A 13,274-nucleotide genomic window follows, 5' to 3' on the forward strand; every position below is an offset into this window, starting at 1 on the left:
AAAAGATTTTCTGCTCTCAGGGATTCAATACAGCAGTTTTTACTAAAAGCCTGCTATGGACCAAGCACTGTGCTAAGCATTCAGGTTACCAAGATACCCCAGGCATTCAATCCTGAGGGAATTCCCACAGCCCTGGCTAAGGTTAATCTTAGCTATTTCCTTTTGCCGCCTACCCACCCATTTTACATACACCTACCTGCAAGCCAAGCCTGGCCACTTCCCTGTGCCACAATCATTCTGCCCTGGGTCTGAGCATGGGAGTAGAAAGTACACGGTACAACAGAGATCACATCTGAACAAGGGACCTAAGGGAAGGGGAGGTTGGGAGGAGCCATGAAGGGGCTTGACAATTTGAGGAACACTCTGGCCTGGTCCTGGAAGGGTCTTTCAAAAAATACAAAAGAGAAGGAGGATGGGGAGAAGGAGGCCTTGGTCCAATATGACATTTGTAAGTATGTGGCAAGGTGGGGGTGGGGGTGGGAGAAGGGAAGTGATACAGGGAGGAGAAAGAGATGGGGAGACTGTTCTAAAACCTGGATAATACTTAGGTTAGAGGAAGAGGAGCCAGAATTGAGAAAAACTGAGCCAGGGAAAATGAACAGCCTGGCAGCAGGGCAGCTAGCTTTGTTGGAGCAAACAAAAACTAGAGCTTCCCCAGGGCAGAATGCTATTCAATCAGAGGGCCAGGCTCCCTCCCCCAACATCCCACCCCCACTTCCACTTTTCTGTGCATTGCTCTCAAGTAAGAATTCAAATGCACTTGAAAAGTCACACCAAAAATAAACCTAGGGCCTGAAGGAAAAAGTTTATTGGAACTGACCAGATGGTTCCTGCCTGTCCCCACCCCTCTCACTTCCCTCCACTCCCTACCCCACCCCATTGCACCCCCAATAGCTGGTTTTCTAGGCCAAGTTTGGAATTATGTCAAAACAATATTTGTTTCAGGTTTTTTTTTCTTTATTAGAAATGCAATGAAAGTGCTTATAATTGGGGAAAATAAAATGTTTTAAATTATTCTCCCCCCTTTCCATTTTTCAAATAAAGGAGAAAAAAAGGGAGGCGTGTTACATGCATATCGACTCTGGACCCATATGGGCTCCAACCCCTGCTTTGATATTTACTACCTATATGACCTTGGGCAAGTTACAACCTTCCTCAGCCTCAGTTTCTTCATCTGTAAAATGAAGGGGTTGGATCAGATGGCTTCTGAGATTCCTTCCAACTTTACACCTCTAGATCCTGGAGTGCTTTGATAAACTGATTCAATATGACCTGTATCTTAACATCTGTTCCTAGTTCTCCTGCTAACTTTTTTTGTGATCACTTAACCTTTCTATGTTTAAGTTTTCCAACAATAAAGTTCAATAAGGATTTGCCAAGTACCTACTGTGTACAAGGCACCGTACTATTTGATAGGGATACAAAGAAAAAGCAAACAACCCTTGTTCTTAATCTTACATTCTACTGAGGTTGGGTACAGCTTTTCGTAAAATAAGCAAATGAAAGATAATTTGAAGAGGGAGAAAGTCCTAACAAGTGAGGGCATCAGAAAAGACTTGCTGGAGGTGCACCTGAGCTGAGCCTCAAAGAAACCTAGTAATTCTAAGAGGCAGACTTGAGATGGGAACATGTGACAATGATGGGGGCAGCCTGTGAAAAAGCACCAAGGCAGGGTATGGATTGTCAGCATGTAATCTAGTTTGGCTGGAACATAGAATGTATGAAGAAGAATGCTGTTAGGTAAGACTGGAAAGGAAAGCTAAAGCCAGAGCATGAAGAGCTTTTTAATGTCAGGCTGAGTTGTTTATTTTATTTTATTTCACTTTATTTTAATATTTTTATTTTTCCCCAATTATATGTAAAAACAATTTTTAACATTTGTTTAAATTTTTTTGAGTTCTGAGTTCTCTTCCTCCCTCCTTCCTATCTCCTCTCATTGAGAAGGCATGCAATTTGATATAGCTTAGAACATATTTCCATGTTAGTCATGTTGTGAAAGAAAACAGACAAAAAACCCCAAGAAAAATAAAGAAAGTAAAGAAAAAATATTCTTTGATCCGAATTCAGATGCTATCAGTTCTTTCTCTAGAGTTGGATAGCATTTTTTTCATCATAAGTATTTGAGAAGCGTCTTGGATCATTATATTGCTGAGAATAGCTAAGTCGTTCACAGTTGATCATCATACAATATTGCTGTTTTTGCATACAATGTTCTCCTGGAACTGCTCATTTCACTTTGTTTTAGTTCATGTAAGGTTTTTCTCGGAACATCCTGGGCATCATTTCTTATAGCACAATAGTATTCCATCACAATCATATACTTGTTCAGCCATTCTCCAATTGATGGGCACCCCCTCAACTTCTAATTCTTTGCCACCACCCAAAGAGCTGCTATAAATATTGTTCAACATATAGGTCCTTTTCCTTTTCCTTTTTTATCTCTTTGGCACCAATTCATATTTTTATTTGAGGTTTTAGATATAGCAGTTTTGACTTTGTTATCTTCTTCTGAGTTTGTGTTTTGATCTTTCCTGTCATCATAGTAACTTTCTAGGATCTTTTTCTGCTGTTGTTTGTTTTTCCAGACTACTTCTTGACTTTTAACTCTATGCTAAAGTGGGGTTCTACTTGTGGAGTAGAGAGGGCACTGTCCCAAGCTTCAGGTTTTTTGTGCAGCTGTTTCAGAGATAATTCTGGGGATGTGTAAATTTTTGGTTCTTCTAAGGTAGTATGATCTAGAGAGAGGTGTGTTTACTGCTCGCTTGGTCTGTGACAACAAGCACTCTTTTCCACCCTGGAACTGTGACCAGGGTCCCCACTTCCCTGGAGCCACATGCTCTAGTGTGCTAGTGCTTCTCCTTGACCTGGGACTGAGACACAGGACTGTAGGCCAGATCCAAGTATGAGCAATGCAACAGAGTCCTGCCCCCAATGCCAGCAAAGTCACCCCTATAATATCCTTCTGACCAGTTGTCTGACCACCTTACCATCTGTGGAATGAGAGACCTGGAAACTGCCACAGCTGTCACTAATTCAGTTGCCCCCAAGGCTGGTTTGCTAGGGCATGGCCTGGACTGTACTCCACACTCACCCTGGGGTCACAGAACTTCCTGCCAATCTTCTATGTTGTCTTGGGTTGGAAAGTGGTTTCATCCTGTCCTTTTGTGGACTATGCCACTCCAGAATTTGTTTTGAGGCATTAAAGTTTTTTGGAGGAGTTATGAAGAGAGCTCAGGTGAGTCTCTGCCTTTTCTCCACCATCTTGGCACTACCCCCATTTAAAAAAAAATTTTTAAAGCAATCAGGAGCCACCAAAGATTCTTGAGCAGGGAAGTGATATAGACTGTGATTTAAAAAGATTATTTTGGCAGCTGTGTAGAGGATGGATTAGAGAGGGCATAGACTGGAATCACAGAGACTTATTAGGAACTTATTACGATGATGCAGGCTAGAACGTAAAAGAGCCTGAGCTAGGCTGGTGGCCAAGTGAATAGAGAGAAGGGGTCTGCTGTGAGAAATATTGTGGAGGTAGACTCAACAAGACCTAATTTGATATGGAGGTGAGAAAGGGTGAAGAGTTGAAGGTGACTCCAAGATTGCAAATTGATGTGACTGTTAGTCTAGGCCAGTGGCTAGGAAGACATTGCTTTGCCAAAACCATAGGGACTGCCAGTCGCTGTCACTGCCCTGCCATCCTGGTTTGCCCTTATTCATTGCTCTGGGGTTGCCCGACTTCTCAATGAGAGAAGTAAGCTTTCTAATTCACACATTCACTTACTCTTCCTCCCTATCTCATACCCTCCCAAGGAAAATTGCAAATTCTAGGAATGTTACTTTGGGCTCTAGTCTAGGATTTCCTCCAGAATTGGTGAAATCAAGAGAGATACCCAATGTGTAAACATGAATCAGGAAAGGAATAGATCTTTTATTTCCACACAGGAAGGGGATGCTAAACACAGGGACATCATGTGGCATCATGTGCACTTCAGAGGGATAAACTTATTACTGCTTCTGCAATCATTTGGAAGGCTAATAGAATACTTAAGCCTCATTGGAACACAAATGGTGGTGGTGACTTTATGTTTTACCTCTCTTCACTGGCAGAGTTAGGTCAAATAGCCAAGTTTTCTCAGGGCCTCTCTCTGCCTATGGCTCTCCTCTGTGTTGTTGCCCATTGCTTTGATAGACTCTACTACTTCTTTCCAGTACTCTAAAACCCTTCAGGACCTTTCAGTAATCCGAAAGCTGATAAAAAAGAAAGGAAATGCACAAGAGAGGCAAAGGGGGGCCAGGGCCTGGATGCTACACCAAGATTCTACACTGGTAGAAATCTAGCTAGTTGAGTCTCTACTCTTCCCTCCTCAAAATCTCTCCTGTTATTCCAGGGTAGAAAAGGGCCTATTTCTCCATCCCTTGCTAAAATAACGTCTTGCTACTTAAAGAGCTAAATCTAAGAGCCAGCCAGATGCTTCCTCCTTCCTCTACCAGATGTAGTATCCAGCATCATCAGCTTTTCTAGTTTCAGTAACCCAACAACAATACATAACCAGAAGCTGATTTGTGCAGGCTTCAGTTTTTGTGAGGACCCCAAGGCAGGAAGAAAATATCACTATTGGTATAAGTTCCAAGGGGATAGGTAGATGTGGTGGATCTGTTATACTGGAATAATGATGTTCTCAATAGAAATAGGGAGGTTTGGAGTCAGGCTGGGTTTAGAGGAAGATAATGAATTCCACTTTGGATATGTCAAGTTTGAAATACCAATGGAACATCCAAGTAGAGATACCCAGTGGGAGGGGGCTGTAGAAGATGTGAGGCCTAATGCTGAGGAGAGAGGCTGGACTTGGATAAATAGATGCAGGAGTCATCTGCAGAGAGATGATAAATAAACATATGGGTGCTGATGAGATCACCGAGGAAGTATAGAGAGAAGAGATTGGATTATCTGAGGCACTTTTATTTTTTTATTCTTTCAATCTATACAATAAACCAAAAAGCAAAATCTATTTTAGAGTAGATAAGACTTATTAAGGGAAGGTACAGAGCACAGCTTTGGAATGTAACTGCAGTTAGGTGACATGGTGATGATTCATCAAAAGAAACTAAGGAGTAGCCAGACAGGTGGGAGGAGAACCAAGATACAGTAGTGTGCTGAAAATGAAGAGAGGAAAGAATATCTGGGAGATTAGGGTTAAAATACAATAATGCAGCTATCAAGAAGGATAAGAACTGAGAAAAGGCCACTGGACTTGATGATTAAGAGATCATTAGACACACCCTACTAACTGGCAACAATGACAAAAAAAAATGGCAACAGTCAAAGTTGGAGGGGATATAGAAGCATAGGCAAGCAAATACACTGTTGGTAGAGCTGCAAAATGGTGTAACCATTTTGGAATTATGCAAAGTGACCAAAATGCCCATACTCTTTGAACCAGAAATTACATTACTGGGCTTATACCCCAAGGAAGCCATTGATAAGAAGAAAAAAAAGTTCCCATATGCTCCATAATATTTATGACTACTTTTTATGATAGCTAAGAATTGGAAACAAAGTTGAAAGATTGCTAAACAAATTGTGGTGTAAGAATGTAATGGAATATTACTGTGTTGTAAAAAAAAATGATGTGTGTAATGAATACAGAGAAGTATGGAAAGATCTATTTGAACTGATGCAGAGCAAGATAAGCAGAGCCAAGAAAACAATACAAACAGTAACTATAATAATATAAATGGAAAGAACAACTATACACTAAAAAATCAAAAGTAAATATAACAAAATTATAAAGATCAAGCAAGACTAAAAAGAAGAGAGACAAGAAGACTCTTCCAGCCTATCACTTTGTGGTGGTGGGAGGTACACAGGTGTTACACATTGCACATGTTTTCAGACTTCATCAAAGTATTGATTAATTTGCTTACTGTTTTTCCTCTCTAACAATATACTACTTGTCATACGGGATGCCTCTTTGGGAAGGAGAGCAAAAGGAGGAGTGATACAGGGGATAAACTATGGCTGTGCAAGGAACAGAAAAATATCAATAAAAAATTTTTTTTAAAAAAAGAGAAGTGATTGGTAACTTTGGAGAGAGCAGTTTCAGCTGAAAAATGGGGTGGTATTAAGAAGTCAGAGGAACAAAAATGCCTGCTGGCTTAGATAGATGGTCTTCCTAAGGAGCATCCATAGAGCAATGGATCAGATACTTCATGTCATATGTGTACATTGTGAATGCCCTATTACTTAAATCATGGTAGTACAGTAGCAGTAGATAAAGGGCAGGGGTGGGAGGCAGGAAAACTTGGGTTCACATATCATCCTAGATATTTACTAATTATGTAACCCTAGGTAATTTCTATGAATCTTAGGTCACTCTTTAGGACTCACCTACTAAGCTTTAGAGCAATTAGAACCTCTTGTATTTGCCCATTTTCTGCTACCTAATCTATAGATTGCCTTGGAATGATTCTCTAATTGGTTCATATATTCTGTTTTGTCTATCTAGCTAGCTGAGGGCAAGTGTGTGTGTGTGTGTGGGGGGGGGTGACTTCTTTTATATGGCCCACAGCATCTCTCACATTATGGTCTTATTGGTGCTTAGTAGATGTCTATTGAGTAACAAAAGTTTCTCTCAAAGTCAGATAGGAACATCTTACCTGTTCCAGCCTATTTCAAAGATATCATAAATCTAAGTTAAATAAGATATGTGAAAGTGTTTTGAAATATTTGGGAAAAATACTTATTTTTTAATGGAGCCATGATCTTGACTCTTGTTAGCGTATAAGCCTTCTTAGCGTATAAGCCTGTACGATAGTAGAAGCTCCTCAAAGAACTTTTTAAGTTGTAAAAGAATTGCTGACCTCTACTGGTAGAAGGAATTTCTTCATTGGTAGTGGTGCAGTGGACAGAGTGCCAGATCTGGAAGGCCTGGAGTCAGGAAGACTCATCTTCCTGAGTTCAAATCTGGCCTCAGACACTTACTAGCTGTATGACCCTGGGCAAGTCACTTAACCTTGTTTGCCTCAGTTTCCTCATCTGTAAAATGAGCTGGAGAAGGAAATGGCAAACCACTCCAGTATCTTTGCCAAGAAAACCCCAAAATGGGGTCACAAAGAGTTAGCTACAACTGAAAAGACTGAACAATAACAACAAAAAGTTCTCTACACCAATGAAATCACAGGTTTGGCAGAGAGGAAAACAAAACAAAACCTAGCATTCTCATAGGAATTGATTAGGAGTTAAGACGGTGGTCTCAGCAGGTCAGATTTTCCTGTTGTCATCTTTTCACACAGCACTTTCCCTGTGCTACTTTCAGAACTTCGAAAGACTTAGTATTTTTGTACATGCCCTACATCAATTAGATGATCTGCCTTGAGATAAAGAAACTCTTCTGTGTAGCAGAGCTATGGGGAAGGGACTGAAATTGGAGAAGAGACAATAAACCTATCTTCTGGATGCTTCCTCCTTTAGTAACTTCATGGATGGAAACATCCTTTTAAAGTAACAAAAGGTCATGCATACAGACGATAGGAGTGTGATGGGAATTTTTGCTTCATCCTAACATTCTGTTCATTGGCGCCAAGATTTTATGGGGAATGGGAAGAGACAAGGAAGAAAAGAAGGCAAATTGTAACTAGTCACTGACTTGGGAAGGAGGCAAGAAGACCATTTAACAGTTTTGGGTTAGAGCTGGTTGAGGAGGTCATTTTGGAGAGAAAGTTCTATCACCTGTTTCACATTTCTAAATGTTCCACTTCCAGCTTCCTGAATGAAGGCTGGTTGCATAGAGCACAAATTAGCTAAGCCACACAATTGGCTTCGACCTTGGGGGATGAAAAACAGCAAAGAGGAAATAGTGACTTCAGAGAGTTGAAGTTTATTTTGCGCAAGCACTATAGCACTTTAATCACTCAGTAGTCTTGTTGAACCTTCTAATCCCAAGGAGAGTACATATATGCAGTGGAATTAGCCTAGGTAAGCATGAAAAGCATAAACAAAAGAATCTGGCTGGGATGGCAATTGACGTGTTTCATGTGACATTGTGAAACTGTCAGGGTCGCTTATCTTGGCTGAATCAGAGTATGGCACCAGTAAAGCTAACCAAGGTCATGGGCTTGGTGCCCATGGTAAAGCCTTTGTGTGGAGTAGAAGCATGGCAGAGTGAATAGAAAGATATCTTACAACCAGAAAGCCCTAGGTTCAGGTCCTACCTATGACAAATACTGGCTCTGTGACCCTGGAGGAGTCACTAGATCTCTTAATGCTCAAGGCTATTCTCTGACACTATACACAGGAGCATTGGCAGGAGTTTCTCCACTCAGGAGGCCCTCTACTAGTAAAATCACAAATCTGGTCCCTATCCCTATACTACGTGAGCTTTGGAACAGGTTGGGCAGGGGCTTTCCCTTCTCACCTTTGTTTCTTGGAATCCCCAGCTCCCTTCAAGGTTAAGCTCAAGTGCCTCTCCTGGAAGAGGTCTTTCCTATCTTCTCTAGCTGTTAGTGCTTTCTCCCTCCCTCACAGCAAGCTTGCATTTATTTTGCTTTTATTTTATTTTATTTATCTGTGCAACTAGGTGGCACAATGGATACAGTGCTGGACTTGGAATCAGGAAGACCTGAGTTCAAATCTGACCTCAGACACTTATTAGCTGGGTGACCCTGGGCAGGTCATTTAAAAACAACAACAAAAATCTGTTTGCCTCAGTTTTCTGACTGTAAACTGGGGATCCTAATAGCACCTACCTCCTACTACAAGAGGGACAGCTAGATGGCACAGTAGATAGAGTTCGGGGCCTAGAGTCAGGAAGACCTAAATTCAAATCTGACCTCAGACATTTACTAACTGTGTGACCCTGGACAAGTCACTTAACCCTATTTGCCTCAGTTTCCTCACCTACAAAAATGAACTGAAGAAGGAAACGGCAACCCCCGTCCAGTATCTTTGCCAAAAAAACATCAAATGGGATCACAAAGATTTGAGTTTGATAGAAAAATAACTGAAGAGGTCCTACTACAATGTTATTTTGAGGATGAAATGAGATATCTGTACAGTGTTTAGCACAGTGCCTGGCACATAGTAGGTATTCAATAGGAAAGGAAGTCCTCCTTCCTTCCTCCCTCCCTCCTTTTCTTTTCCTTCCTTCCTTCCTTCCTTCCTACCTCTTATTCCCCTCCATTAGAATGTAATCTCCTTGGGGACGGGTACCATTTCCTTTTTATCATTGTAGCCACAGCATATATATAGCACAATGTCTGGGACATAGTAGTTGCTTAATAAATGCTTGCTGAATGAATAAATGGGTAAGTGGATGACAACTTCTCACCTATTATTGGGAAAATAACTCAAAGGGGACACTTTATTGATGATGCATCAAGGTAATTTTTTTTGCATATGAATGACAGCCCATTTCCCCCTCACCCCACCAAACCCCTCATGAATCCTCCCCCCTTTTTTTTTCCATTGCAGTCATGGTAGAAAAAGAATGAGGGCTGAAGCTAAATACAAGTTTCTGTGTACAGGATACACATACATCTGTACATTTAGTTTGGCTCATCATTCTGCTCTTTAGGAAAAATTAAACTATTCCCTCAGTTATAAGTCAATCAGTCAACATTAAGTCCCCACCACTATACTCCCTCTATGAGGGACATAGAGAAGTCATCAGTCTCTGGTCTCAGTATCTTTCATTTGGTTCTCTGGCCTTTTGCCTGGGAAGGGGGTGTTTGCTTTTGGACCTCATGTTCTCTTAGTTCAAGGGTCAGCCTACTGTGGCCTGCTGCCTGTTTTTATATGGTCCATCAGCTAAGAATGGTATACAAATACAGGCACGGGCCAGAATTGGCACATGGATTGTAGTTTGTTGACTGCTGTCTTGGTCCATGGAATCAAACATTTCAGTTTCTCTGTCAAAGAATAAAATACTGCAAATATTATGTTAGTTTAATGCAGAAATTCATAAACTTTTTAGTGCCATGGACCCCTCTGGTAGTCTAGTGAAACCTACTTCTGGTAGTCCAATGACTACTCTCAGAATAACGGTTTCTAAAATGCATAAAGTAAAATGTATAAGATTAGAAAGGAAACTAATTATGCTGAAATATAGTTACCAAAATTTTTTTTTAAAGTTCATAGATCTTAGGCTAATAATCCCTGGTTCAATGGAGCCAGTGACATTTAGGCTGTGAACCTCTCAGTTGGGGCATTGGAAAGAGTGCTGAACTTGGAGTCAGGATAACTCATCTTTATGAGTTCATATCTGGCGTCAGACACTTAGTAGCTGTATGAATCTGGGCAAGTCACTTAACCCTGTTTGCCTCAGTTTCCTCATCTATAAAATGAGTTTGAGTAGGAGATGGCAAACCACTCCAGTATCTTTGCCAAGAAATGGGTCACAAAGAGTCAGACACAACAACAACAATCTTCACATTACTGATTAGGCTGTGGTAGGAAAGGAGCAAGATTTCTTACTCCAGGAAAAGACAAAGACAAAGACTCCTGAGGCCACAGGATCTCACTGTTTCTGAATTCTAAGAAAGGCAACTTGGCCATTCCAAGATCATCCATGGAAGGCCTTCCAGGTTGGGGATAGAAGAAATCTGAAAACATCGAAGATGGCAGATTCAAAGAAAGCAATGCCTTCAAAATTGACTATGATTTTTGGAAAAGAGTGCGTCCATGGAATGATTTCCTGAGAGGAATCATGTTGAGAATGGTAACCCCTAAGAGAGTCCTTACTATAAATATCTATTGAAGATGGATTTACCATCCTAGCTGATATCTAGGTCAAATTAGCTATAAGTTTACAGGATTATAGGATTTCTGCTTTGAAAGAGACTTTAGAAGTAATCTATTTTCATCTCCTCTTTTAAAAAAGAGAAAACTTGAGGCACAGAGAGAGATGCTGAAGGTTGCAAAGGTAGTGTCAGAATCAAACCTACAGGTCCTGATTTGAGCTCAGCAGCACTCTCCATTATACTACCCTACCTCTCAAAAATCATTCTCTCAAACCAATTAGTGTCCTCTATCTCCCCTGTTTTTCACAATAATAGATATTTATAGAGTGCTTCAGGATTTGCAAAGTACTTTATTTATCTTATTTCATTTGAACTTCCAAATATGTGAGGTGGGTATTAAAGTGATTCCTCCTCCCCCCCCTTTTTACATTTCAGGAAACTGAGGCTCAGAGAGGTTAAGTGACTTGGTCATGAAAAAAACAGAAAAGAAAAGGCTCTTACAGTGGAGGGGAAACAGGGGAAGGTGAGAGGGAATGAGTGAATCTTATTCTCATCGGATTTTGCTTAAGGAGGGAATAACATACACACTCAATTGGGTATGGAAATCTGTCTTACCCCACAGGAAAATAGGGGGGGGAGGGGACAAGAGAGTAGGGGGATGATAGAGAAGAGGGCAGATTAGGAAAGGGGGTAATCAGAAGCAAATACTTCTGAGGAGGGACAGGGTCAAAAGAAAGAATAGAATAAACAGGGGGACAGGATAGGATGAAGGGAAATAGAGTTAGTTTTTCACAGCATGTCTACTATGAAAGTGTTTTGCATAACTGCACATATATAACCTATATTTAGTTGCTTGCCTTATCAATGAGGGTGGATGGGGAGAGAGGAAGGGAGAAAATTTGGAACCCAAAGTTTTAAAAACACATGTTTAAAAAAAAATGTTTACACATGCAACTGGGAAATAAGAAATACAGGAAATGGGGTATAGAAATCCATCCTGCCCTACAGGAAAATTGAAGGGGAAGGGCATAAGAGAAGGGGGGAAAAGATAGAAGGGAAGGCAGACTAAGGGAAGGGGTATTCAGAATGCATGCCATCTTGGGGTGGGGGGAGGGGCGAGATGGGGTGAAAATTTGGAACTCAAAATCTTGTGGAAGTAAATGTTGAAAACAAAAAAATAAATTAAAGTTACCATTTAAAAAAAAGAAAAAAAAAGTGACTTGATCATGGCCAAACAACTAGTAAAGCATCAGAGGCAGGATTAGAACCCAAGTCTTCCTGACTCACAAGTCCAGCATGAGAGCTCCAATACCAGAATGCCTTTCTGTGTTTAGAAGAATGGGACTGCCTCAATCATACCAAGAGAGTTTTAGTGTCATCTAGAAAAGCAAAATGATCCCAGAAGTTCTTCCCTACAGTGCTGGCACACAGAAGTGTTCCCAGTCAAGGTGTTTGGTGACCAGTGCTGCCATTTGGACAGCCCTAAGTCCTTGGACAGTAGATGGCTGTAGGTCAGCCTGTTACACAAATAAAGCAATAAAACATCATCAGTCACAGATGCTTCTTGTGTTTATGCAATATGGTGTTTTAAAAACAAATTTTCCTCCAGCCCTAGCCTGGAGGCATTTTTTTTTTTTTGCAGGTGGTTCTTTTCTCTTGGTGAGTTTACATAAGTGAAGTTGGGTTCCTCCCCTTTCATTCTGGACAAAGTAGTTATCAACAATCTCCAACCCCCTTCTATCTGTTTCCCTTCCCCCATGAAATCAGGGGCTCTCACCTGATGTCTCAGGATTGAGAATGTATTGACATCTTCTGGGTGGTCTGATGAGCCCTACTTTTTGCTTGATGTTTTGGAAATGGAGAAGGCTTGGTTGAGTTGTAATCTGCATCAGTGAAGAGATTTTCTCTACAGGGACTTCTCTAAGCTGGCAAAATTATAAATCCTTCCATTATCCCCAACACCTATGCAATGCCTTGCTTCATAAATTCTTAAATTCATAAGTTCATGCTTCATAAATGTCTGTTTAAATTGGATTATGGTGGATTTTTTAATACCCTCCATCCCCATTTCTCATTCATACTTGCTTCCTCCTCTAGTGCTGCCAAATGAGAGAAGCTTTCACCATGCTGCTAAAAGAAACAATTTGGATATCATGGAACAGCTGGTTGAGGAGAAGGTTAACATTAATGCCATGAACAGTGTAAGTATAGACAATATGTAGTGTAGAAAATAATTGAGGGTGGTGGCTGAGATAGACCAATTCTCTCAGCAGTCCTGGAACAAGGTTAACACCCCTGGAATTCCACCCTTACATTTACAGTTGCATTCTGGATCTCTCCACTAGGATGAACACTAAAACCTTTCAGTCTGAAACTGAACTCATACTATCTAAAACAGAATTCATCCCTTTCCCCCTATATCTGCTTTTTCTCCTAATTTCTTTCTGTTGAAAGTACTATCACACTAGACCTATCCTCTGCCCTGATCACCTCCTCCCTGTTTCACTGGTTTGTCTATTGATGCTTCTTTCCACATTTGA

At 40.8% G+C, this 13,274-nt stretch overlaps 1 protein-coding gene across 5 annotated transcripts in view; it reads left to right on the forward strand.

The window, feature by feature from the left end:
- Positions 1-254: 254 nt before the first annotated feature.
- ANKDD1B (ankyrin repeat and death domain containing 1B) overlaps positions 255-13,274 on the forward strand; it is a 69,254-nt gene continuing 56,234 nt past the window's right edge. For all 5 annotated transcript variants that reach the window (XM_027863541.1, XM_027863543.1, XM_027863540.1 and 2 more), the window contains exons 1-2: positions 255-448; positions 12,832-12,935. In XM_027863541.1, the coding sequence (XP_027719342.1) occupies positions 334-448; positions 12,832-12,935 (219 nt within the window). In that variant the 5' untranslated portion in view covers positions 255-333. The remainder of the gene's footprint in view (positions 449-12,831; positions 12,936-13,274) is intronic.

The sequence above is a fragment of the Vombatus ursinus genome, unplaced genomic scaffold (genome assembly GCF_900497805.2).
Source record: "Vombatus ursinus unplaced genomic scaffold, bare-nosed wombat genome assembly UNPS02014772.1, whole genome shotgun sequence".
Lineage (NCBI taxonomy): Eukaryota > Metazoa > Chordata > Mammalia > Diprotodontia > Vombatidae > Vombatus > Vombatus ursinus.